Source organism: Sus scrofa, chromosome 6, assembly GCF_054392235.1.
Source record: "Sus scrofa isolate SSC_HxYL_T2T_F1_AM1 chromosome 6, Sscrofa_HxYL_maternal_Yorkshire_Landrace_v2.0, whole genome shotgun sequence".
In the NCBI taxonomy this organism is placed as follows: domain Eukaryota; kingdom Metazoa; phylum Chordata; class Mammalia; order Artiodactyla; family Suidae; genus Sus; species Sus scrofa.
The window spans coordinates 124,971,227-124,999,223 of record NC_139388.1 but is presented as its reverse complement, the minus strand read 5'-3'; the positions used below and the strand labels follow the sequence as shown (position 1 = coordinate 124,999,223).

The window sequence follows — 27,997 nt, the reverse complement described above, 5'->3', positions numbered from 1 at the left end:
CCTCTTGCAGGACACACACACACACACACACACACACACACACACACGGGCAATAACCATCATCAAAGAGAGGAAGGTGGCATTTGAGGACACAATGGAAAAAAATCTCTCCAGCTGGTGAGACAGTCCTGTAAATAGGGAGACTGCTTTGATGCCAGGAGGCTGTGGCTGATAAAGTGCCTGAATCTCTCTCAACAGACTGCCTCACTCTCTCCATTTATTGGGAAATGTTGGCAATTTCTTATCTTGGCATCCGGGAAAACAGCATAATCAGGTAATATTTTAAATGCTGGATTTCTCATTTATTTTCTTCATTCATTTAGTTTTTTCTTTCTTTTTTTTTTTAATTGTTACGTAGGGTGCTTCTCTGTCCCTATTCATTTCCTTTGGTCTGAAGTCTACCTTATCTGAGATTCGTATAGCCATTCCTCCTTTTCTCTGATTAATGCTGCCATGATATCTTTTCCCAACTTTTAATTTCCCATCTGCCTATACCATTATCTTTTAAATGAGTTTTGAATAGACAGCACTGTAGTTGGGTTGTGTTTTTAATCCACTCTGAAAACCTCTATCTTTTAATTTAAAATAATTCTTAAAAAATAAATTCTTAATATCTTTGGGCTTAAGTCTGCCATTTTACATGTTTTGGTTCTTTTTGTTTCAGTTTCTTCTTTCTTGGTCTTGGGTGGGTAACTTGAACATTTTTTAGAACTTCAATGCAATTTCTTTATGGTGTTTTTGAATACCCTGCTTCCATCAATGTTCTTAGCGGTTGCTCTGGGTTTACAATATACACATTAACTTCGTCTATTAGTATTGATGTTTGACTCCTTTGAAGGGGAGAAACCTGATTTCCATTTAGATCCCTTGACTATCCTACCTTAAAAAAATATAATTGTCTTGGAGATCCCGTTGTGGCGCAGTGGTTAACGAATCCAACTAGGAACCATGAGGTTGCGGGTTCCATCCCTGCCCTTGCTCAGTGGGTTAATGATCCGGCGTTGCCGTGAGCTGTGGTGTAGGTTGCAGACTCGGCTCAGATCCCGCGTTGCCGTGGCTCTGGCGTAGGCTGGTAGCTACAGCTGCGATTAGACCCCTAGCCTGGGAACCTCCATATGCTGCGACATACAATGAACATTACATATTAAATAAAATTTTTTTCTTCCATCATGAGATATGATTTAAAAAACACATGAGGAGGAGTTTCCTGGTGGCCTAAGGGGTTAAGGATCCAGTGCTGTCACTGCTGTGGCTCAGGTCACTGTTATGGCGCAGATTCAATCCCTGGCCCAGGAACATCTGTATGCTGAGGGCACAGCCAAAAAACAAAAAGAAATGCATGAGGAAATAGATAATTAAAAAAAAATTACCCCTATTTTTACCCATTCTTTTGTTCTTTCTTTCTGGAATCCTAAGCCTTCTTGTGTCATATTTTCCTGTCTATTCAAAGAACTTTCCTTAGCTCTGCTTTAAGGCTAGATCAGCTAGTGACACAGTCTCTTAGTTTGTCTTTAACTGAGGATGTCATTATCTCCCCTTCACTCTTAAAGGCTACTTTTGCTGTATTTATAATTCACGGCTGACAGTTCTACTTTTTAGCACTTTATAAATGCTATGACTCTTCCTGCTGACTTGTGTGGTTCAGGTGAGAAATGTGCCGTCATTTGAACTGGTGTTTCTCTATACCATGTCGTTTTTTTTCTACTGTCTCCCAGGATTTTTTTTTCTTTTCAGTTTTTAGTTTTCAGAAGTTTGATTATCATTTGTCTCAGTGCAGATTTCTTTGCATTATTCTTCTTAGGATTTGTGCAGCTTCTTCAGCCTGTAGATTTATGCTTTTTGCCAAACTTGGGAAATTTTCAGCCATTATTTCTTCTAATATTTTTCTCAGCACTGCCCTCTCTCTCTCTCCTCCTCAGACTCTGATGAAATGAATGTTAGTTCTGTTGACAGAGTCCCATGGGTCCCTGTTCAGTTTTTCAATATACTTTTCCTCTGCTATTCAGATTTGGTAATGTCTTCTGATCTTTTTTTTTTTTTTTTTTTTCCAGGGCCACACCCACAGCATATGGAAGTTCCCAGGTCAGAGGCTGAATCAGAGCTGTAGCCGCTGGCCTACACCACAGCCACAGCAACACCAGATCCGAGCCACGTCTGCGACCTACCCCACAGCTCATGGCAATGCTGGATCCTTAATTTGCTAAGTGAAGCCAGGGATCGAACCCACGTCTTCATGGCTACTAATCGGGTTCATTACTGCTGAGCCATGAGGGGAACTCCTTCTTCTGATCTGTTTTCAAGTATATTGTTTATTTCCTCTGTTGTTGCCAATCAACTACAAAGCATGTCAAGTATCTTATTTCAGTTGTATTTTCCAGTTCCATAATTTCCCTTTGGTTCTTTTAAAATATCTCATATTTCTTTGCCAAGATATTCTTTTCATACATTTCCTAAGGGCTGGTCACTGTTCACTGGAGCGTTATTATGATGACTGCTTTAAAATCTTTGACAGAAAATCCCAGCCTCTGGCTCATCTCAGAGTTGGCATCTCTTGACTGTCTTTTCCTATTCAAGATGTGACTGCCCACTTCTTGACATGATGAGTGATTTTTGATGGCATCCTGGATATGTTGCATCTTATTTGATAGGCTTATTGGCTCTTATTTAATCTTCTCTTTAAGGAGGTTGTCACCCTTTTCAGGGGCAGCTTGCAGGTCTTGGTGCCAGGAGATGTTTGGCTCCCTGCCGGATCTTACTATCACCACCCAGGAAGAGGGCTGGCTCACACTCCCTGATGGGTGGGTGGAGGTGAGACATCCCCTGGACCCCCACAGCCATCTTCCCAGCGAAAGTGGAACAAATGCTGACTCACATTGGCTCACTGCCTCCAAGTGAGGTAAAGCCGCAGCTTCTCACCAGTCCCCACAGATTCTGGGTTGGGGGGAGCCGAAGGTAGTATAGTCTCACTTCCAACCACATCATTCTACCTGGTTTATGCTGGCTGAGGACGGAGGCTCAGCTCCCTGCTGGGCGCACCCTGTCGTCAGGGAGAAGGAGGGTGGTCATGGGGATAAGAGATTGCTATTAGTCCTCTCCCCACTCCTCTTTAAGCTTCCTTCCTACTGAGTGGTGGTGAAGGCTCAGATCTCCACAGGACCCCACCGACAGCCCCCTGTTGGGGAAACTGGGATCTACTTCTTCTCCCCTGCAGGGGATAGCCTATGAGTTCTCCCATTAGCCCGACGTTGTCTCATAGGGCAAGTCAAGTACTACCTACTTCTACTGGGCAGGGGAGAGAAAGATTGATTCCCTTCTGAGTCCTGCTGACAACACAGGGTTGGGGGGAAGGGACACCACTGTCACTCCTGTTTCCATGGGGTGAGGGTATAGAGAAGGATACCTCCTCTTTGGCGTCAGTGAAGCCACTTGTTTGGAGGATGAGGTGGGACAGTGAGCTTGTCTAGAAAAGAGACAAATTCTCCATTAGAGCTTGTCTAGAATAGAGCATTTATTAATAGCCCCAAAGATTTTCGGTTCAGTTAGGCAATTCTTTGCCCAATCCTTTGACTAAGAGACTTTGTGTGAAGCTTCACTTCCATGTCATTCAAGTCCAAAGATTCCTAGGCTGTCTGCCTTCTTCTTTCCTCCTTTCAGAGTCCTCCTCTGATTGGTCATCCTATAATGTTCAAGGTGTTGATATTTCAGTGGTAAGAGGGAAGACCTGGGAGCAACAAGGCTTCTCCACCTTAGCCAGACACCTTTTCATTCACTTATTCACCAGTGGTTTTGTGAGCCCCTACTATCTCCTGGGCACCCAGCCAGGACATGAGGACTCACAATGAACCAGACAGACATCCTCATCCTCACAATGCTTATGTGCAAGTAGAGACAAAGGGCAGTTGTATATATAGAGAGAGTAACTACAACAAAGTGCGATGAATGCTACGACGAGGCCCTTCACACTAATGCCCATGAGTGGAACACACAAAACAAACAAAAAATAAAACCACACATTTGAAATGAGTTGAGTCTCTTTCAGGCCCTACAAATTCATTTTTGAGGAACAGGTATAACTGTTAGAAATAAGACTGGGAATCACTTTTTTTCTTCTTCTTATTAGGGCTGCATCTGCAGCATATGGAAGTTCCCAGGCTAGGGGTTGAATTGGAGCTGCCAGCCTGCACCACAGCCACAGCAAAATGGGATCTGAGCCTGATCTGCGACCTATACCACAGCTCATGGCAACGCTGGATCCTTAACCCACTGTGCGAGGCCAGGGATCAAACCCGCATCCTCATGGATACTAGTTGGGTTTGCTACCGCTGAATCATGACAAGAATGCCTGGGAGTCATTTTGATTGCCTTTGTGATGTAACAGAACATTCTGAGAAGTGCAGACTATGATGACAAAGCTTTCCTGACTCTAGGGCTGCTGCCTGTGAGCAGTGGAATTTTTTAGGAACTGATAAGCTACAACAAATAAACATGGTCACATCTCTTAACAGCACCAGACTAAAGGCAAAAGTCACTGCAAAGCTCTAATTATTGGACACCTCCAGCTTTTGGTAGGAAGTTGATGGTTCTTCACTGGGAGCAGAGTTTCCATTTTTGGAAAGTTGTCCTTATTTGGAAGAATATTGGGCCATCTGATCCAAGAAAGTCCTGCTCCCTGGCTTATTTTTCCTAATCTAACTTGTTGATATGTTTTAGGCCTGCTAAGTCTAGTTATGATGAATAGTTTTTAAAGCTATTCATAATAAATAAACCAGGAGTTAAGGCCAAACTAATCAAGCAGCCTTACCATGTACTATGCCCATAATTACATTAAATGTGAATAACAACAAGTAAAATCTGAGAGTCTAACTCTAATGTGACTTTGAAAGAAATTAAGTATCAATATATGTAATCCTTTTCATACATATCTTCAGCCAAACAGACACATGATTTTCAGGGCAATAATTTCCAAGATGTGAAGTCCCGTCATGGCTCAGCAGTTAACGAACCCAACTTATATCCATGAGGACGCAAGTCTGATTCCTGGCCTCGCTCAGTGGTTTAAGGAACCCATGTTGCTGTTAGCTGTGGTGTAAGTCACAGACGAAGCTTGGATCCCAAGTTGCTGTTGCTGTGGTGTAGGCCAGTGCCTTCAGCTCTGATTTGAGCCCTAGCCTGGGAAACTCCACATGCTGCAGGTACTGCCCTAAAAAAACCAAAAAAAAAAAAAAAAAATCCTAGGATGTAAACAAGGTCTTTCATGCCCTTTTTAATGCATCGCAGTGACCAGGCAGAGATCTATAGAATAAAATCCAATAATACAACTGTGAAAATTCAAATATTAATCGTTTATAGACTAATCCACTGCCTGACAAGTTGCCTTAGAGACATTGTGGCTTCACTCATTCATTTATTTATTCAGTCTTCTTTCATTTGTCTGGGCTTCAGATACAATGTATCCTTAATGTGTGAACTAATAAGCCATGCATGGCTCATGCCACCAATTTGCAGGTCTTTGTGGGGTTTTCATGCTGCCCCTTGGGCTTAAGATGTAGGCAACATGACTCTGTGTCACTATGAAGCTTAATAAAGGCTGGCCCATAAAACTTGCCTCCACTGGTGAGGGGTGTTCGTCAAGAGAGAAGGCTTCCTGCTACCCTGACAGCACCCAAGTCACGGGTAGGAAAACCAACTCCATGATGGCCCACTGAATCATAATTCAAATGATTATCTGAATCGTTTACAAGTTCTGAAGTCCTCTGTGGCACCCTCCCAGAGCTCCTAGGGAGGACTAAGATTCCGTTTGGTCCCTAATCATAACGTCACCATGAAAGAGGTGAAATGGAATGAATGTCGGATAAAACAGCATAAAGGCATAATTCTGCAAGAAAAAGCATGAATTTATATCAAAGAGAAGAACAATCCTGAGTGAACTGTAGAAAACTATCTAAATTATGACATTCTGGTCGTGCACATCAAATTGACCTCAGCACACTGTGAATGGCCACCTTTTGGAAGTACTCATATGATTTACTTTGTTTTTTTTTTTGTTTGTTTGTTTCTTTTCTTTTTACAGCTGCAACTATGACATATGAAGTTCCCAGGCTAGGGGTCTAACTGGAGCCACAGCTATAGCCTATGTCACGGCCACAGCAACACCAGATCTGAGGCACATCGGCGACCTATGCCGGAGCTTGCAGCAACCACCAGATCCTTAATCCACTGAGCTAAGCTGGGGATTGAACCCACATCCTCACAGAGACAACGTCTGGGCCTTAACCTTCTGAGCCAAAATAGGAACTCCTCAAATCACTCATTTTAACAAAATTTGTTCTGGTCTGAAATGTTCAGTCATAATAATTTAACACATTTCACTGAAAAAACTCTTTCAAGGGAGCAGATAACAACATGACACATCTCCAAATTTAAATCATAAAAAAAAAAAAGCCCACTAACTATTAACAGTTCATTAGAAGGAAATGGGGAATTTGTCTTCTGGGGCTTATTCCTCATGAAAAGTCCCTTGTCGCCCTTATTATCAGGCCCTTTTCTCAGCTGTAGAATTGATGGTGCAGCCACACAGCAGAATATGGGGGGCCTCTTCTGTGGGGCTATAAGCTGCTGGCTGGCTGAGTGTGGCCCCATTCTCCACCTCTAGCCACACACCGGGGGACAGTCTGGTGAGTGAGCTGAGCCTGCAGGTCAGCTCAGAGGCCAGTGAGCCAGGTCCCCCACCCCAGGTCCCCTGCAACGTGCTCACTAAGAAAAGGGGCTTCCTTACCGGTACCCCTGTCCCGGGAGAGCTTGTCCTCCTTGTCCTCCCTCTCCAACGTGCTGCTGGAGGATGAGATGCTGGAGGCTGAGCAGTTGTCCCTCTCGTTCACCGCTTCATTCTGCTTCTCCTTCTCGCTCAGGGAGGCTTGCTCTTCCCGGTCCCGCTCCAGGGCCTGCTCCACCTCGCTCTCCGCTCCCGTGCGGGCGGAGGCTACTTCCCCCCTGGCCTCATCGGTCACCTGCCCTACCTCTGCCTCTGCTTCCGGTTCTGCCCCTGGGTGGGGCTCAGGATCCCCGGTGCTCACTGATGGAGACAAGAGTGGAGATTTTCATCACAACAGGACTTCCTTGGAAGCATTGAGCAAGGGTGAGAACAGACATGAGGCTGATTTCTCTGTGCTCTCACATGCAGGCAGAATTCTAAATTGGCCAAGATTCCTGTCCCCTGGTTGTTCAATCAAACACAGATTGAGACACTGCTGGGAAGGGGCTGTGCAACTGGTATTCACATTTCCAACCACTGGACCTTAAGATATGGAGATGACCCAGGTGGGCCTCATCTAAAACAGCAAGTGTTTTCTTTTTTTAAATTTAATTTTATTGGAGTATGGTTAGTTTGCAATGTTGCATTAGTTTCAGGTGTACAGCAAAGTGATTCGCTCATACACATAAATCCATTCTCTTCCCCTTATAGGCTATCACAAGCCTTTGAGTAGATTTTCCTGTGTTACACAGTAGGTTCTTATTAAATCATCTATCTTATACAGTAGAGTAAAACAATGTTTTCTGATCAGCACCAGAAAAGGATGTCAGAGAGATTAGAAGCACAAGAAGTATCTAATATATCTGTCTGGCTGTAAAGACAGAGGGGCCCATGTGACAAGGAGTGTGTGGCCTCTAGAAGCTGAGAATGACTCCATAGGTGTTCAGTCAAGGAACAGAGAGGGACCTCGGTCCTGCAAGCACAAGAAGCTGACTTCTGCCATCAACCCGAATGAACCTGGAGGTGGATTCTTCCCAGGGTCTCCTGATAAGAGCCCACCCAGTCACAACCTTGACTGTGGCCTTGTGATAACCACCTCCCTTCTCCCCCTCCTCTGTCCAGAATCCAGTTAGCCATGCTGCACTTCTGACCTACGGAAACCATGAGATGATAAACACAGTGCTGTTCTAAATAGCTGTTTGAGGTAGCTTGTTACGCAGCAACAGTAAACGAATACATGATCCTTTTGCCTCTTCAGGGAAAGAGGAAAAAGAAATCTGTATGAATGAAGCAGATAAGCAAAGAGCAGCCCAGTGTTTTATCAGTGGCTAAACTAGTGAGGCTTGTCACCCTTTGCTTGAACTATGTTTGCTTATAATGTGAAGTTAGTCCATAAAGTTTGAAAGTTATTTAGAAAAATCCCTCAAATAGACACAGAACTCTTTGTAAACCTACCAAAGCTGGAGATTTGTGGAGTTCCCGCTGTGGCTTAGTGGGTTACGAACCCAATACAGAGCAGGTTCGACCTCTGGCCTCGCTCAGTGGGTTAAGGATCCAGCCTTGCTGTGAGCCGTGGTATAAGTCACGGATGTGGCTCAGATCTGGGGTTGCTGTGGCTGTGGTGTAGCTGGGAATTGCACCTCCAATTGGATCCCTAGCCTGGGAACTTCAATATGCTGCAGGTGCCACACACACACACACACACACACACACACACACACAAAAGAAAGAAAGGACAGGATATTTGCTGCTCAGGCTCTGCTCCATGGGTGTCACTCCCTAGGGAGCAAGGAAAGGGCACAGTCTGCTTTATGCATGTTTTTGCCAAACAATTCTTGCAGCTGTGAGCTATGGTTACCAAAATGATTAGAAATACTACAAAAAAAAAAAATGTCAGCTGTGAAGGCCAGAGGAGGACAAGTCACTCTTGAGGTTCTGACCCTCAGGGGCTGGGAGAAACACATTGCTAGCATCCTGGCAGCACCTTCTCCCAACCCTCGACCCTAAGTCCGAGTGCTCCAGCCCTAGGCACACGCTGCTCTCAAAGAAATACAGAGATTCATGCAGGAGCTGCCCATGGCAGAAACTATTAAGGACCCTGCCCAGATCCCATAAAAACAGGCAGACTTGGGGGGATCTCTCTCTCTGGAAGCGTCCTGCCAGCTCACATGGGTGGCCATGGGGTACTGAGAGCAAGCTCCCCAGCAGACCAGACAGTGGCATTGCTATGGAAGAGCAAAGCTCAGACCTCAGTGGGCAGGAGGCCCGGGTGCCCTCCGTGTCCCAGTAAGAAGTCATTCTGCCAGGACTCACTGGGTCCAGGACTCACTGGGTCCAAAACCCCCAGTCCTCATCCACTCTCAGGCTGCCTTCCTAAGAGAGTGAGTCAGAGAAGTGGGGAGGGAGGGAGGCAGGGGAGAAGAGGAAATGCCAGCCTCTGCTTATGTCCTGCGTAACTTCCCACCACCGCAGGGAAGAAATTCTTCTCCATGGGAATCCCCCCAGTGCCCTTCAGGTAGGAAATGGGTATAGAGGACCAGGACTCTCCCTTTGCCAGCTTGATGACACGTACATCTTCTACTGGGGCCTCACGAGCAGTACAGGAACCTGCTTCCAGCGGAGACTGGAGGAAGAGCAGGTGGGACAGCAAAGGCCCTCTACTGTCTGCTGGGTGTCCCTGCTAGGTGTCCCCAAAAGGTGTGGTTTGGGAACTGGTGACAGGGGAGCAAGGTCTCCAGGTTGAGACACCCTGGCTGGCAGTCACAGGAGGAAATCAAAGGGCACAGGACTGTGAACCTATGTGCCCAAGAATGGGAGTGTCAGGCATTTTTCCTTAAAAGCAGAAACTGGACTGGGGACAGGGAAAAGAGTGAACGTCGCTTTGAGAAAAATTCCGTTTGCTGTTGCAGGATTTTGTGTGGTAATTTCTATTTCATTTGATGATAGGGTATTTAGCAAAGAGACATGTAGCCCCATGCATTTCAGCAGCGCTGCAAACACATCGTTTCAGCAACAGCAGTGTCATCAGTTGGTTGACAGAAAGCATATGTTCTTGTACACATTTCCTTCAGAATAGCCACATCAAAACGACAATGTGTTTCCAACAGCCCAGCATGTGGCGTGCGTTTAAGTTTTAATTGGTGAGCATATGGTGAAAACTGGCAAGGGTGCCTCCGTGTGGCTTTATCATTGACAGGGAGACGGGTACAGTTGGTTACCATAAGCCTGTGTCTACTTCCCATCCCCAGGAGACCAGGAGACAAAGCAGGAAGGATCCACAATTTGATGGCTGTGTGACTCCAGCCTACATGCACTCTGCTGTTGTATTTCCTTCCATTTACACAGCGACTCTGGCCTCTGAGTAGCTGGGGGCTGCAGGGACCTGTGAGGGAATGGACATTCAAGCTCTAGAAAGCCACCCACACTTGGGAATGAACAGTGCCCTTCCACTTGGCCCTTACTTCCTGGAGCCAGACATTTATAGGTGGGATCTGACTGCTGGGGTGGTTTCTCTCTCTCTACCTGCTGGAAAGGATGTCACCTCCACAGCTACCACCTGATCAGCAGGCAGGCTCAGGGTTCACAGGACCTCACTGCAAATCTATGAAGGGTGAAGCCATTCCAACAATGAATGAAGTAATATCCACACACATTCAAGTCAAGCCAAACCACCCAAGATAGAGCGTGGAGGTGACACAGAGAGCCAACACACATGGCTGTGCATTCCCGACACCTGATGAACACATCAGGCGACACAGGGGCCAAGGATGTGATACACCCCTCTGCTTTCAGAAGGCTCAGTGCTTGGCTGGTGACACAGGACATAAAATCCCATCCATGGGGGTCACAGTGGTATGTGGCTGGGCACCCAAGTGAGGGCACTGGGTAACAGGGGATGGGAAGTCCTTGGAAGGGACCCACGACTGAGCCCTCCTCCAGGTGTATTAATCAGATGCAGGAACAACAAAGGTGAAAGTTCCCTGGGAGCCAAGACTCTGCCTTCTGCTCACCAGTGTGGTCCTGGACCAGTACCTGTTCACCAAATTGTCACGGACACCTAAGAAGCCCCTGAGACTACACACTGAATTCCAGAACACTTCTGCTCCCCTTTCCCTTCCCCTTTCCTCAGGACCTCAGTCACCAACAGCCCCTCCCCGCCCCCACAAGCATTCCTTTTGAGTGGCTGGCCCAAGCCACACCAGCCGCTGTCTGGGCAGACCTGGGAAAAGTATCACCTACTCTCGGTGAGTTCCCAGGACACAGAAGGACCATGTGAGTCCACGGGAAAAGTCCTCAAGGGAGCTAAGATAACTCATCAGTACCGATGGATGAAAACGGCTCGCCACTGCTCATTGACACTCAGCAACGGCATCCTTGGGGAGAGGCACATTGACACACGAGATGGACCCAGCTCTCGTTGTCATGGAGGTGACAGAGGAGTTAAAGAGAACCTATCTGTCACCCATGGTCTCTACCTGGCAAAGGCAAGCAAATCCTACCACCAATGGACCCAGGGAAATCCTAGTCCCTCAGCTCCCACCAGACACAATCACAAAAACTGATAAAGGGGATGGATATTCTAAGAGCAAAAGCCTGGCGCCCTGGGAGGATCCGCAAGGGGTTTTGGTAATGCCTGCAAAGGCACCTATGTGTCTGTGCCAAGATGATATTTAAGCAGTAAAAAGGAGTTAAGGAGGGGAAAGTGTACATGAGAATGCTCTGGGCAAAGGGAAGGGCACATGCAGAGACCAGGAGCCCAGCGCATGCAGGAGGAGTGAAAACTGGCCGGAGTCAGGGGTTGGGGCCACAGGCCTTGAACGGTGAATTAAGGACCTGGATCTCCCCACTAAGGGCAGTGACGGCTGCTTCAGGGAGGGACAGGCCACATTTCACCTGGTCTGAGAGGACCCTGACTATGCCTACATCACAGGCAAAACACACTCCCCACGGGGACAGTTGAGGTGGCCTAGAGCTTCGAGTGTATGGTGAACATTCAGGAAGTAAAACCTGCAGATAAAGAGACTGAGGGGAAGGAAGTGAACGCCAGTCAGCGGGGCTCAAGAGAAGGAGAAAAGCGAATAAACAGCACCCCTGGAAGAACACACGGGCTGGTGACAGAGATGCTGGACAGTGGGAAGAAGTTTTCCATGCCAGGGCCTCCCGGAGGAGGTAGAGTGTGAGCATCCCTTTGAGGCACTGCACTTGAACTGTCTTCTAAACCCTCAAAACTCAGACCGCTCCGTGAGGGAGGGTCTCCTCCTGGCTTTGGAATGCCGAGGCTGGGCAGGAACAGCAAAGGCCCAGGCCCAGGTACCCAGCAGCCCTTCTCCCCGTCATAGGTGCAAGCTGGGATATGAAATGAGGACATGGCAGGAAACGCCTGGCAATGGAAAAGGCGTCCAGAGCTGGCCTCCGTCTTCCTGGACCACATCCTGAGAGTACAGATTGATGAGATCTTGGCACTGCCAGAACACACTTAGCAAAGGCCAGAAAAATGTGTTTGGCCAGAACCTGCACTGACCTGATTCCGAGGACTTTAAATTTTAAGGTTGGAGGTGGGGAAGTATAAGAGAGGAGAAAGAAAAAAACAAAAAACGAAATTGAGCTATATCAAAGAAAGATAATGTATGGGATGTGGATGATCCAACAGGAAGAGGTCCATAGTATATTCAAAAGTAATAAGGATGGGAGTTCCCTTTGTGGCTCAGTGGCAATGAACCATACTAGTATCCATGAGGACTCAGGTTCCATCCATGGCCTCACTCTGTGGGTTAAAGATCTGGTGTTGCCATGAGCTGTTGGTGTAGGTCACAGACATGGCTCGGATCCGGCGTGGCCGTGACTGTGGCTGTCACATAGGCCAGCAGATGTAGCTCCAATAGAACTCCTAGCCTGAGAACTTCCATATGCCACCTATGTGGCCCTAAAAAGACAAAAAAAAAAAAAAAGCAGTAATAAGGAAACTGGTTTTTGTCATTCTGGAGGAAGGACCCGGAACCTGAACACGGCCACTAAAGGGGACCCTTTTTTTTTTTCCATGGCCACACCTGTAGCATATGGAAGTTCCTGGGCCAGGGACTCAATTTGAGCCACAGCTGTGACCTACCACAACTACACCAGTGCTGGATCCTTTAACCCACTGTGCTGTGCCAGGGATCGAACCCATGCCTCCCAAGACTGTGCAGTCACATTCTTAAGACACTTCGCCAGGGTGAGAACTCCTAAAGAGGATTCCTGTCCAAAGCAAATAGACATTACGGGAGCCAGGATGGGAACCCATCAGCGTGAGAACCACAGGGAAAGAAGGAAAACTAAGAAAGTTTGTTGAGAGAATAGAAAAGCGTGCCCAGTCCAATGACTGGAACACCCTCGTGCAGATCACAAAAACTGGGAGAGAAAAGGCAAGAGCAGGCCTTGAGGATTTCCGCCAGCTCAGCCCCTGTTCCAAGTCAGTCAGGGCAGACATCAACCATACTAGCTAGTTATCTGTCCCCTCAAACCCCAGCACCAACTCCTCATGTGATCCACAAAATCTCACTATACATCAGGCCCTGCTCGGCCTTAGGTCAAGTAAAATAAAAGTCACCATCTATAGAGTACCTCTGACACACCCATGCCATCCTAAAAACCAGAGGCATGTCACCCCATTTAGTTCTCACACCAACAATATGAAGATTAATGTCCCCATGTGAGAAATGAGGAAGGACGTTCAGAGAGATGAAGTAACCTGTCCAGGGCTACATGGCATGCTAGACACTCTCAACCTGCTTTTCTAGACCCGTGAGAACAGGTCCTGCTCTCTACCCAGGGAGGCCGACCTCTACAGACAGCATGTCCCTCCCACTCACTCTCAGATGCATTGGCCCCCAGCAGGTATCTGCAAAGGTAGGAGAGGCTAGAGTGCTTATGTTCTTGCTCCCTTCACGGGGCTGGGGTGGGGGTGGGGGTGGGGGAAGCACAGTTTAGCACAGGGTGTCAGGCCAGCATTTCTGTGCCAAGGGCCCCCTCCCAAGGTTACAGCTCTTATCAAGTCCTAGCTCTTCACTAAGCTTTTCCAGGCCTGGGCAGGGGGAGTGCAGAAACAGTACTGGCCTTTTCCCACTGCAGCTAGTCCCTGAGTGTTTCCCTGACCTCTCATGGTCCTCAGTCCCTCTCCACAGCTCTGCAAACGTCCTCTCCTGGCCTGCCTTCAGGCACCCCCAAGCATGGGCCCTCTACTTCCAGCAGAACTTTGATGACTATTAGAGCTGAGATTTGACCTTGGATCTGCCTGACTGAAAAGACTGGGCTGTCAATCCCGATGTTACACTGTGCGGTGGGTGATTTAAGCTACAAAGGACAAGGATACGACCATTTCTGAAACAAAACAAAACAAAACACACAGTGGGCACACTGCTTTCATCAATGTCCCTGACAGCTGAGTCCAGAGTGCCCAGTTGGAATCTCCTGTCATGCGATTTTTCTTTGAAGAGATAAACTTCTGGTAGAAAGATTTGAACTTTAATAAGTCTTTGGGTGGCTTCAATTGATTTCAGTCTGTGATGGTGTTTCGATGACTTTGCCAGGACTTGGCTTTATGGGCAGGTCTTATGAAACCGAGGGCTGGGCCAGCCAGTTCTATAATAGTTGCTCCAAACTCGGCAGATTCCAAGGACCTCCCCGGTTCAGAGCTATTAATGAATGCCATCGACTTTCAACTTGCGGTTTAATCACATAAATGTGAGAAAGGTCCCAAGAGCAAAAGCTCACCACTCTGGAAATTCTTTAGATTCTGCCTTTGGTGTTGGGCCAATTCTTGCTAAGCTGTTCACTCAGATTTGCTCTGGAGTGAAGTACTCTGGAAGTTTTGGGTCAGATAATTCTTTAATGTGGGGGGCACTGGATCCTATTATCATGTGCATTACAGGCTATGCAGCAGCACTTCTGGCTTTTACCCTCTAGGGACCAAGAGTACTTCATTCCCAGTTGTGATAACCCAAAATGTCTCCAGATGCTACCAAAGTCCCCTGGGAAGAAAGGTCACTCCTGGTTGAAAATCGCTGCTCTGCAGGAATAGTATCATTAGGTTGGGCACAAACTCAGCCTATTTCAGCTTCCTTAAGAGACATATATTACCTGAAAGACACTGATTCATCTGTCTAATGACTCTGCATGCCTTTAAAATTAAGCCCAGCTTTGTCCTCAAAATTAAAGCTAGATTTTCTAAATGGATTCAGGCTTAAGCCACCTCTTAAGATGAAAACCACATATGATCCAAATTACCTGTGGAATTCCTTCTATAAGATGCCACCTTATAGATCCCACACCTACCCTCAGAATTCTGACAATCCAGGTTTCATTGAGCTTCTGTGGAAGGCTGTAAGAAGTCTTAGGCTTACAGTCATGGGCCATGTTATCTCCAAATACAGATCCTTAAACTTCAAAATCACATTTAGTTCAAAGGACAGGAGGAATGGCTCAAGAAAAAAACAGATCCTTGGCCCTCAGAGTGTGCTCACCTGGGGTCATACACCTGAGTTGTATCATAGGCAGAAATTACAAGCACTATTTATTTATTTATTTATTTGTTTATTTATTTATTTTTGTCTTTTGTCTTCAGGGCTGCACCCATGGCACATGGAGGTTCCCAGGCTAGGGGTCCAATAGGAGCTGTTGCTGCTGGCCTACACCAGAGCCACAGCAGTGCCAGATTTGAGTCGTGTCTGTGACCTACACCCCAGCTCATGGCAACACCGGATCCCCAACCCTCTAAGCGAAACCAAGTGCTGAACGCGCAACCTCATGATTCCTAGTTGGATTCGTTTCCACTGCACCATGACGGGAACTCCACAAGCACTATTTAAACACTAATTTCCATTCCCCTTTTTTGCCCCTCAGATTGTGCTTCTGATTAAATTTATGTGGTTAAACATGTAAAGGATATAATCCCACTGTAATGTCATGAGAAGAAGCCAATTTATGGTCCAATTATTCTAATATTGATTAATATATAGATTCTATTTCACACTAGAAACAGAAAATGAAGAGCAATTTAAGATTACTATATCATTTATTGCCCTATCGATATCTTAAACTCAAACCATATGACCCCAAACATCAAGCCCTGGTTATGAAGATTTCCCTGGAGCTTGTTTGAATTCTTCTTCTAAAGCCAGATAGCTGGGTCTTATCTTGGTTCCATGTTAAACAGGGCAGCTTCCAGTATTCGTTTGTCCTCCCAGGTCCAGTAGGGCTGGAGAAGCTCCTGGGTTATTTATGTGCCTCTTTCCTTACAAAAGCAAATAGGAAGGTGAGCCTTTTGTGAAGGATGAAGACACATCTAATTCCCAACTGGCAGGGCACTTCAACAGTACCCTTAGCTCTTGCCAAGTCCCAGAGAGAAACATCAGTGACATCAAAACAAAAAGTGCAGAGTTCCTGTCATGGCTCAGTGGAAATGAATCTGACTAGCATCCATGAGGATGAGGCCTTGCTCAGTGGGTTAAGGATCCAGCAGTGCCATGAGCTATGGTGTAGGTTGTAGATGTAGCTCAGATCTGGCATTGCTGTGGCTGTGGTGTAGGCTGGTGGCTATAGCTCCAATTAGACCCCTAGCCCAAAAAAGTCTCCATATGCCTTGGGTACGGCACCAAAAAAACCAAAAACCAAAAAACTTTTAGAAGAGATGTACTACCTTAAAATGGATGTAGTGTATCTCTACAAATAACAGAATAAAACAGCTAGCAAACATATTGATCAAACTTGAGATTTTTGGCTAAGTCTGGCTTAGCAGGATGTAGCTGCTTCTAATTAGATGTTCTAATATGATTAGTACCCAGACTCATCCATCTCATAAATATTTATTGAGACCTCCCACATGCCAGGCACTGTGCTAGGCACTGGGAAATCAGATGTGAAAAAATATCTTTCTTAGAATATTTTTTCAGGTTAGGAGTTCTCTTGCGGCACAGCCGGTTAAGGATCTGGCATTGTCACTGAAGCGGCTTGGGTCGCTCCTATGGTGCGGGCTCAATTCCAGGCCCAGGAATTTCCATACGCAGTGGGTGTGGCCAAAAAAAATTTTTTTTAAGTTAGAGTGGGCTCTTAGGTCACATAGCCACGAGACATTATAAGATCAACATAATTCTTATCTAAAGAAAATATTAGCTCTCCCTGCCAGTAGAGTCTGACCAAGCCTAAGCAGGGCCAGCTGGCCTGCAACTGGGGTAGGCTTAGAAATCCCACTTTGAAAATCTCATCCTTAAAAGTTCAGCCTTCCTTCCTAACATCTAGTTGTAACTAATGGATGTGGCTTTCCCCTTAGTCGAACATTTAGTTTATTTGCACTTGTCAGCAAATTCTTTCACAAAGAAATGAAGAAAAATTCACCTAAAATAAGGGGTATTTTAAAAGGTAGTTGAGTAAATATCTTAATTATTAATTTGTCAAGAATCATCCTCTGGATCTTTTCTTTCTTTTAGCTTTAGATCCTAAGAGATAAATAGCCCACATATATTATGTCAACTTTCTGCAGAAGTTCCCTTTCTGCACTAGGCTGGTCTTTATAGAGTGGCCTAGAAAAGTCAAAGACACGCCCTCCGCCATGGCCTGTGCAATAAATATCTGGGTACTGGGGAAACAGCTGTCTCTGTAAATTAAGGTACCTACTTTCTTTTTTCACTCATTAGCTCATAAGACATTCACTGAATGCTTATTCTTCCCCAAGCACTGGGAGATAACAAAGGTGAGTAGAGGCATGGGCCTTTCTCTGAGGGGCACACAGAGGAGAGAGGACCATTTATTGCACACACAGTGAGACAAGCCCTGTATCCCAGGTACACACAAGATGGAAGGGAAACACAAAAGAGAACTCAAAGAGGCTTTAGGGAAGATGCGTCAACTAGATGGGTAAAAGTCCAGCCGTCACCCCATGGGATGGCACTCAAGCACAGAGGCACAGCTGAGAGAAAAGGGTGTCTTTCAGCTACGGAAAGCAGTTTGGTCCTGACGGACCACACTATATGGAGGTGATTCCTAGTCCCTATGACAAGACCGGTCATAAGGACTGGGAGCCAAGACTCCTGAGTTCTGAGCAAGGCCTTAACTTCATGTTGTAGTTGATGAAGAGCCACTAGAGGATTTAAAACAAGGCATAGCCGTGATATGGGGAGGGGGTTGGGCTGTAAGAAGAACCTGGAAGAGGTGAGATATAGTAGTAGAAGCTTCTGAAGTGGTCCAGAGCAGATACGGTTAAGATCGGGATGAAGGCACTAGCAACGGGGACACAGGGAAGGGGGCTGATTTGAGAGGAAAGAGAACATAACATGCAGTGATTGACAGATGTATGGGTGGGCAGTGAGGGAAGAGTCACGGGTCCATGCCTGCTTCCAACTTAAATTTCTAGGCCAAAAGAAATGGTCTTAACCAGATGAGGACTAGGATGTATAAGCAGGTTTGGTGGGAGGGATTTAATAGGAGAGAGATGAGTGACATGCCCCATCTAAAGTTAGGTCAAAAGTGACTGGCACCTGTTAAGTCAAAAGTGACTAAGAAGCATTCAGACGGTGATGTCTTCAGAGGCTGGGTACATGTTTCTTGAGCTCGAGAAGGCCAGGGCTGGAGATGCAGACCTGGCAGTTTTCAGTTGGTAGGTAGTTAAAAATTACAGATGGGGGTACACAGGTGCAGCCAGAGGTTATGGCATGAAAAGAGAAGGTTGCTGGAAAAGGAGTACAGCGAAAAATCTGACACTTAGGGGGCATCTAAAAGAAGAGTCAGGAAGACGACAGAAACAAAATGAGAAGGGCTGAGACAAAATGAGAGAAAACAATGATGGCAGAAGACATGAAAGCCCAATTACACGTTGAGTCAGGAGATTACCTAGAGGGTACGTAGGGATCCGGAGCGGCTGCATCTAGAAAATCCACAAAAAGTGACTGGACCTTCCCAGTGTATCTGGTGAAGGTAGCTTCCCCAGAAGATATTCCAGCTTTGGAAGGCTCTAAAGATTCACTGAACCCAGGTAGTCTCTTGAAAACGCATACTTTTAGAGACTGGAAAACCAAAGTCTTATTATCTTGCCACACAGCAGGTGCTGCATCATTTTGACCAAATCCCTTATTGGGGTGGGTGGGGGAAAGGCAGGGGTGTGGGGGAGTCAGGGATGCTGGAGAGAAAAAGAGTTGGGGTGGAGGAGTAGAATAGGTCCTGAGCACAGATAAGGATGCCATAAGAAACCTGCGAGTTACTCTTCTCTGCTATTTCTGAGTCACTGACTCTGGAAATTCAAAGTACCACACTGACTAAAGAATGTTCACTCTCACTACCCATGGAGGCCTTCAGACTGTCCCTGGAAACATTAACCCAAGGCTTTCCACCTGGAATGAAGGGCACTGATGTCTTTCCAGATTCCCTCGTAGCACCCCCAGATACGGACAGTGCCTGCTCCAGACTGGGTTTTGTAGCTCCTGATGCTCTAGCTTTTGGTCAAATCAGCACAAACAAGCTACTGACTATTGGAAACTGGAATTTTTTGTTTACCTTAAACAGATTTTAGGATGCAAATGTGATTGCAGAGGTTGGTTAAGAACCGTTATAACCCAATGCTTAGAAATAATTCTCATGAGTCTTTGACATTCCCTGGCTCTTGCAAGCAGAGGCCTTTGTTCTGGACCATCTTTCTAAGGATGTACACATAGCAAATAGCTTTAGAAGACAGAGACAGAGTCTCTCTCTGGAGCAAACCACTGTTTGGTTTATTGCCCACTGTGATAAAGATCATGTCTCCGTCTGGGGCCAAGGGACAACATGCTTACTGCCCAGTGTAAGATTTGGGGTTCTTAAACTCAGGATTCCACTTGGCATGTGTGCAGGTATTACTTGGCCAATTCACAGGGACTTGGAAAAATGGCATGAACACTGATGTTTTGGCTACTACAATTGCTATGAGTAATAAAGTCCTTCGTTTCTGACCCAGGAGTTTCGTGTCTTCTGCCAACATCCATGAGATCATGGCAGGCTAACTTATAAGCTTACAAGTGGGATGAAGTCTCAGACCCCGCACCTACTTTAAGGCCTGACTGCCATCTATGAAATTACCTTGTTGATCACATAATACCCTTCTTTAACAGCTTTCCCAAAGTCATTCTGTGCCTTATATTTACTTCAGTGTACTTAAGATTTATACTTTGTCTACTTCAAAATCACTCAAGATTACTTAATGTTTTCAAACATGGTGCAAGAAAACACACTGCAGGCCACTGCCACACTCTGTAAGAGGAAACAGGGAAAGTTTTGCCTTTTGCTACTTTCAGAGGTAGAGAAATAGCCAGGCAGAAACATCCAATGATTTGCAAAAAGCTCTCCCCCAAGTTCCACAGCAGGTGTAGCAGCCTTGGGTTGAGTTCCTGAGAGATTCTGTCTAACTGAGCAAATGGCATTAAGGGGCAGCAGTCAGGGGAGGTGTGGGGCAGCCCTGAGTCCCTGAACCACAAGGAATCTAGTTTCCTGCCAATTCATGAAGCCCTGGACTCAAGGTGTCCAAAAGCTTTATGCAAGGGAACCAGCATGCATTAGGCTGATGACTGATAATATTCCACTGCTACTGTGCCAGTTGGAAATCAGATGCCAGGTGGTTCTGATTTCTGCCATGTGAGCTGGGTAACGAGAGTGTCTCTATATCTGAAGGAGAGTGAAAACATGTTACACAATAACGGTGACAAAGATGCTCCATCAATGACTGGTAACAATGGTGACAGCCATGATGATGAATGAAAATGATGAAGAATGACTATTCATGTGTTTCCAGGTAGGAAGATCAGGAGGCTAGTGGAATTATCATATTTACCAGTACTTTACCTTGTGTAATTTTTTTTGAGTTGATACACAAAAAATGTGCAGAATAGCACCTGGCATAAAGTAAACACTCAATCAATGCTAACTATTCCTATGAAGCCTTCTGTGCTAGGTCTTTTCTGTTTTCCTTTATAGCTACATTCATTCTTGGCCAGAGATCTTTATTAAATGCTTGGCTCTGCACAAAAACATCAGTAGACCACGTCCATAATTTCTGTAAATGCCTGCAGGTGAGTGAACAGGCCATGGCCATATAAGTCATATTTTATATGTCCAGGGCCAAACTATGAGACACTTGGAAATATCTAAGAAACAACTACAGGTAGAAAAAAATCACTGTTGAATATATTTTTCCTTGACATAAAATTAATACAGCGTGTTAACATTTTCCAATGCATCTCTAATGTGTTATTTCAGTGTGCAAAGTATAGAGGATGCAGGGAAAAGAAGAAGAATCGGCTAGCCATTATCTATGCTTTCAGGGCCACATTAATGAGTGAAAACACCTTGTAAACTCTTGAGAGCAGCTTTCTTCTATTAGGAAATAGTCACTTCTCTCCATTTAGCTTCAGGTATAGGAGCCAGGGAGCCTGGAAACAACACAGTTCTAGCCTCTAAAGAAGGCAGTTCAACTCTGGGATGCCCTGCAGGAACCACCCTCAACACCTGGTTTGAGATGGGTGGTTTTCTCCACTTTATTTCCATGAGATAGGTTACATAGATCCAGACACCCTCTGGCATAATGCGTTACCTTGCTTCACTATGGGTACATAGGGAGTTATTATTATTACTGTTATTTGCTTTTTAGGGCCACACCCGCGGCACAGGGAGGTTCCCAGGCCAGTGGTCCATTCGGAGCTACAGCTGCCGGCCTACTCTACAGCCACAGCAATGCAGGATCTGAGCTGCATCTGCGACCTACACCACAGCCCATGGCAACACTGGATCCTTAACCCACTGAGCGAGGCCAGGGATCAAACCTACGACCTCATGGTTACTAGTCAGATTTGTTTCCATCGCACCACAACGGGAACTCTGGTTATCATTATTATTTTTTTAATCCTCAGAGTAACTTCCTCAAGAGTCACATAGAAGAACTCTATCCCAAAAAGAACATTGAACCTTTTCTTCTACATAGGGGGAATCACTTATTTGTCCAAAACATGAACCTTTTTCTCAACGACTGAGAATAACTCCTTTGCTTCCAGGCTCAAATAATAGGAAATAAACTTATTAGATAGATGTTCTGATGTATGCCACCAGGGCTCAGTGAATATGAGGAAAATTGAATTAAAACCATGGATGAAGCAAGAGGTCCTTCCGTGTTTACTTCAATTTGGTGCATTAATGAGAGCACAGTGCAAATGAGAACACACGTATACATCTGCTCATCACTTGGGCCAGACAGTTTCACACAGGGAAAAAATATTCAGACCATCGCCACTAAGTTTAGGTACCCTTGGGATAAACATCTGCTGTGAGGCACAGGAGGGCCAGGTGGAAAAATAATTCAAACACACCCTGCCTTCAAGGTGTGGGTAGGGGCATAATTTACACAAAAGTTAAAGCGGATTTGGCTGGGAATATTTTTGCTTGAAAGATCTCATGAGATGGCACCTAGTGCAACTGATAATTTTCCGTTAGCCCTTCCCTCTTCATAAATATATTTTGTAAGAGAAAAAGTAAAGAGGTCTTTCATGTTTTCCTATCTTCTGCTACCAAAAAGTTCTCCAGAATCCAAGTAAGGAGTTTTAATAAAAGAACTCATAAAAACGACCTTTAATCCTGAGGTATACATAATTCAGGAACAAATGTTTGGTTTTCCCTTTTTTGTAAATATAATTCTGAAATGTAGGCCACGGTTTTTACAGATCCGTCGGAAAGGGTCACAAGTGGATGGTGTGGCATTCATGGGAACATCACCTCAAATACGCTGGTACCATGATGCCTTGATAAACGGCTGTGCTGGGAGTCAAAACAGTGGTTTTATTCTCAGTGCAATACCAACAACTCTGAAAACCATCTTCCATCTACTTGAACCTCAGTAAAATATGAATAATAGCATCTCTCCTACTTACTCAGATGTGCCACAAGGTATTATAGTGTTGGAAGGAAGGTGGTGAACATGACAAAAATGTGAAATGAATTATTAGCATATGATGCCACAAGGATAAAGAATGAAAAAGCAAGTCAACCCCTGGCACATTTGGATCCCTTGTCAGGTGTTTGGTGCAGGACAAACATCTGGATGTGTGATTATATTTTTTTATTCTTCCTCCAGCTGTTGGACTCTTCCAAATGTTAGGAATCACCAAAAATTTACATGGAGCATTTAAAAATGAGAACTGCTCAAAGGATTAGACTATTAAGTGGGAGCCTAGCAGAATGCTTCCAAGAGTGATGACAAACCAGGCTGAGAAAAATCTTTCTGTCATACCTCCTTTGTGTTTCTGTCTCAAGGGCAAAAGCTCCAAATCAGAAGCAAGCTTCAGCAGGTCTCTTTGAAAGTGTCCTCTTATAGCATTTCTTCTTCTCTCTTTATAATTGCCAGTTGTATAATTCAGCTATGTTTCAGGACAAGGATATTCGAGTACCTGACTGGTTCCAACTGATTTGGATGATAGTGACTTAACAAATGATGGACTGTACCCCCAGACTGTAAAACAGCCACTGCTTCTCCCCTTCCCTCAAGGGAAAAGCAAGCATCAGTGTTATTTTATCAATTTGTAGTTATATCTAAATTCAAGCCCAATATCCCTGTTTCTGATGCAGACCATCACTTATGGTGTGACTGCAAACTTTTCCTTAGTCTCTAATAATCCCGTCTCCATGGAGGAAAATGAAGGAAAATGACTTTTGCTATTTGTCTCTCTCTCTCTTTTTTAATGGCCACACCTGCAACATATGGAAATTCCTAGGCTAGGGGTTGAATCAGAGTTGCAGCTGAGGACTACATCACAGCCATGGCAGCAGCAACACACTATCCAAGCCACATCTGTGATCTACACTGCCCCTTGCGGCAACGCCAGATCCCTAACCCACTGGCTGAGCAAGGCCAGTGATCGAACCAGCATCCCCACAAAGACAATGTGAGGTCCTGAACTGGCTGAGCCACAATGGGAATTCTGCTATTTGTCTTTCTGAAAGCATACTGAAATGACTTTATTTTCCCCAAATGCAGGTTACATAAATACAAAATATTTGCTGTGTTCTTATTGAAGTTTAAAATACTATTTTTTAATTGGATAGAATGGCCTCAAATTTGACTGTAACTGGACAAAACACTTGAGGAACTATCTTTTTGCTGCACACATCAAGTAGATTAAAAACCTTGAGGTCAAACAATATTTATAGATACTGACAATTCCTTTTCAGCTCAAGGCCATTCTGCACTTCAGAGTTTGGACAACCATTCTGCAAAGTGCTGAAGATAGAACTCTTTGACTTAAAAGTCCCAAGATTAAGAGCTATGCCACAGCTTTGCAGGGGAATATTTGTTCTATTGCCTCTGGAAATACCACAGTTAGATAGAACAGCGATATCAGGCAGAGTTTGGAAAGCACAGAGCTGTTACAGAGCAGTCTGTTTTCCTGATTCTCAGAGTCTTAATATTTTAAGACCGACATTACTCATCTATGACTGAACCATCTGCCCGGGGACGCTCTTCCATGGCTCAGGGACCAGGAGTAACTGGATGTGATGAGAGACTGGGGTGGAACCAGCCTGCTCCTGAAGATTGAGCCCTGGGGCTTGGAGAGCCAGCAAAGCACAGCACAGATGAGACTGTTCCCGTTACATCCAGTTCTGCTGAGGTCATGGAGTCCTGCCTTGTTTAAATTAGACTTTACGCCATATTTAGTCAACCTTCCTAGAGTTAGAAGTTGAGTGTCTCTGTTGTCTTCAGTTGGCTGAGTCTCCATCAAGCTGCAAGTCATAACACGCGATGAGACCAAGCAGTGCTGGCTGCAGGGTTACTCAACACACAGTGCTAGGTGCCAGCACCCGAGCCATCCTCTCGGTTAATGTGAAAGAAAACGGACCCCCAATGATGCTAGGATGACAGGGAAATTTTCTCCAGGGAAAGTCTGCCTGCCAGCACACAAACGTCTACACCCACATCCATACCACGTGCCAGGCTTTCCAATTCTCTATTTTTTTCTTCTTCAATATTCAACTTCTATTTTCACTACATCCACATTTTTCTCTGCATGCTTTGATTAATTTTCTTCTCCGTCAGTTTCACTTAAACCAGACTGACAGTTCCTATGGTAAGAACTCTGAAAAGGGGTCACTTTATGGGGCAGAGCCAATAAATAGCATGCACATGAGACTCATAAATTACAGCCCTGTGAATTCAGATTAAATATCAAAGTCAGCCTTATTTTTGGCATTGTCCTTTTTCAATGATCGTCCACCGACAATCTTTATAAATAATGTGGCATTAATAAGTGGCTCTGTAGACCCCTGGCTTATCCATGGCAGCTCAGATTGCGGTCACCCCCTGAAGCTTCCCATTAATTGCTTCTCAGTATGAGTTTGCACATAGGAACAGTCACTGCTGCCCAGGAGAAGCCTGTCTGAGGTTAATTAACCCATCAGTTTCCCTCTCCTCTCCCTGCACTCACCTTGGGGAGGCTGAGGTGTTCCTGGGGAGGCGGATGATACCGTGAGAGCCTCCTGGGAGTCTAGAGACCGAGGGCTATGGCTCAGGGGGGCGGAGGAGGCAGGGGCTGCCGGTGAGGTCAGGTCCAAGGAGAGGTCAGCTCTGCCCCGGCTCGCACTCCGGCTTCTCAGTTCCTTCTCATGCGCCTCGGCTGCCAACTGCTCCAAGTATTTGTATCTGAAAGTTAAATTCCAAAGGGTTTCCGTAAAAAGAAAGAGGAGCCCGTGGCTGATGCTTGTTTATGGATGAAACACCTGCAGAGTGAGCTGGTTTCCTGATGCACAGAGCACAGCGCAGGGCTGGCTGGAGGGCCTGCCTGCCAAAAACGCCCAGCAAAGCCAAGATGCTAATGATTAAAAATCCTGCATCATTCATAAGCAAACAAATTGGGGGAAGTGGCAACATCACAGTCTCCAGATACTAGATCACTGCTGCAGAATCCTATTTAGCTCTTTTAGGAAACATTGGTACAAACCAGCACGACAGCAATAATGACCATCAGCAAAGCCCCAGCAGTGACAGCTGAAAACCACACGCCCTCAGAGCTCACAGCTGTGAAATGGGAGGATGCCCTGGTGCGGCAGACAGAAACAATGCCCCCAAATACCAAAAGGTTGTTGGAGGAAGGCCTCTGGATTTCTGAACCTGCTTCAATGCGAACAGCAATGCGACTGGAATTCACTTTGTTCTCTCGGTGTCGACCATGGAAAGTTTTTTTATATTCTAAAATATTTCTGAGCAGGACCCAGACATCCAATAGCTTGGACCTGACGTCACATATAGTTTATTCATCAAAGTCAGTTTCAAAGAACAAAGATACATCTGTTTTGCATTTCGGGCAGGCAGAACCCACTAACTGTTTATTAAGACCAGCTACCAATCATATTCCTCATAGTGTGCTTTATAGATCAGACCAAAATAACTTTGAAATATGTGCCTCTTCCAGATGTCTGCTAATTTTACCCACCATTGTTTGTTCAGGAATAAATTTATGAACTCAGCTGTAGCAGGTTTCCGACGCTCCTACCCACCACGAAACCTTGAAACGCCTTAGCCAAGACCCTCGCTCATATCCACCCCGATCCACTACCTCAGTTTTGTTCCTTGGGCAAGCCCCCAGCACTGGTGCACTGTAGCTCCCACCCAGACACTGCACGTGGCTCTCCTAATTCAGCCAGATAAGAAAAGCAAAGCATACACGTAAAACCTTTCAAAAGCATGGATTTCTCCATCCACCCTTTAGGGGGCGTGGCTCCCCATGTCTGCAGTCCTCACCCTTCTCACCGCCAGTCTGCCCTCAGGACTGGCTAGCAGGCGCATCCCCCATTGGAGGCCTGCCTTGACCACCACAGCTGGAAGTGATCTTAGCCGTGCCTCTGAACGCATGTCGGATATGTAGTCCACTCAACTCAGATGGCATTTTACATTTACTGCCTGGCATATTTAGTCATCTTTTCACGTGTATGTCTGTTTTCAACAAGCGGATAATAGAACTTTTGAGAACAGGAAGATTAGCATCCTTCTTCTTTTCCTGGAAGTGGGTGAAGGGTGCAGTGAGAGACCAGCAGGGCAGCCGCCCACCTGCATAGGTCGACCTGCAGCCCAGGGCACCAGGGGCAAAGCTACTGTCTTGGGGAGGGGACCTACTTTCATGGTGAATCTTCGATAAAAGACGTGGGATGGTTCTGCATTTACAAATGTCTGCCTCATGGCTACAGGATGGAGTCAGACCCAGGAAGAGAGCTTTAGAAACTCTGGACTTTCCCTGCCAACCACATCACCTCTCAAAAAGTAGGAGAGGTACCAAAAGGAAGATAATTCTGAACTCAATTCAGACCAACAGGGAAAAACCACCTGGTGGTAGAAGTGACAGGAATTGTGGAAGGTGGTCTTGAGGGCAAGAGTCAGAGCCCATTTTTTTTTTCTTTTTTTGCTGCCCCGTGGCTTATAGAGCTCCTGGGCCAGGGATCAGATCCAAGGCGCAGCTGTGGCAATGCCAGATCCTTTAACCCACTGCATCAGAACCTGCATCCTGGCATTGTAGAGATGCCACTGATCCCACTGTGCACAGTGGGAACTCCAAGCGCCTGTGTTTGTCAAGGCCAGGCATGCAGAGTCCGGGAGGACTTTGTGAGCACAGGTATGGCCACATGGAGTCCAAGCCTCCCTGCGACAGGACAGGGGGCAAGAAGGAATGACGTGCATGTGAGGGGACCGGAACAAGTCCAGGAGGTCAGGATGCTGGAGGAGGGAAGCAGCGTGCTGACAAGGTCAGAAGAGAGGGGTAAAGGAGCCTGGCACGAAAGGCTTCAGGCCGGGAGGACAACTCAGCAATAACCTTCATTTCAGCCAGTCCAGCCCTGCCCTCGCCTCTCCATTCCCCTCCCTGTGGGCAGCCAGGCTGGCAGGTTAGAGCTGGCAGCCAAAAGGTTCACCCCCTTTTCTGGGGGACCCCTGAGGTGGCTCATTCAGAGTCTGGGTATATGTGACTCAAAGACTATTCCTGTGCAGCCCTCGGTCTCACGGATGTCACCCTGGAGGATCCGTGAGATGGGGGTGGGGGGATAGGTCAGAGGCGAGGGTTTTATTTGAATCTTTCTGAGGAGGTTTATATGGTAGACAAAAATGGCAGGGGACTTGTTTAATGGGTAGCAATGTTCAGTTCTACAGATAAGCGGTTGTGGAGACCCACTTCACAAATTCGTAAATATACTTAATACTATTAAATTATAAAATGGTTAAAATAATAA

The 27,997-nt window shown here is 45.8% G+C and overlaps 1 protein-coding gene and 1 long non-coding RNA gene across 31 annotated transcripts in view; one reads left to right on the top strand and one right to left on the bottom strand.

Annotated features, from left to right (window-relative positions):
- FHOD3 (formin homology 2 domain containing 3) overlaps window positions 1-27,997 on the bottom strand; it is a 548,282-nt gene that overhangs the window by 77,735 nt on the left and 442,550 nt on the right. For 20 of the 30 annotated variants that reach the window (XR_014807874.1, XR_014807875.1, XR_014807876.1 and 17 more), the window contains 2 exons: window positions 25,210-25,424; window positions 6,776-7,072 (listed from right to left, as the gene is read on the bottom strand). Coding sequence is in view for 27 of the 30 variants with exons in the window: in XM_021096273.2 (XP_020951932.2) it covers window positions 6,776-7,072; window positions 25,210-25,424 (512 nt within the window). In the remaining 3 variants the exon portion in view is untranslated. The remainder of the gene's footprint in view (window positions 1-6,775; window positions 7,073-25,209; window positions 25,425-27,997) is intronic. The other 10 variants (XM_084964485.1, XM_084964486.1, XM_084964487.1 and 7 more) reach the window with 1 other exon arrangement.
- LOC110261197 (uncharacterized) lies at window positions 10-27,434 on the top strand. The gene is made up of 2 exons (XR_014807884.1): window positions 10-274; window positions 23,960-27,434. It is a non-coding gene; the product is annotated as an uncharacterized LOC110261197 (long non-coding RNA).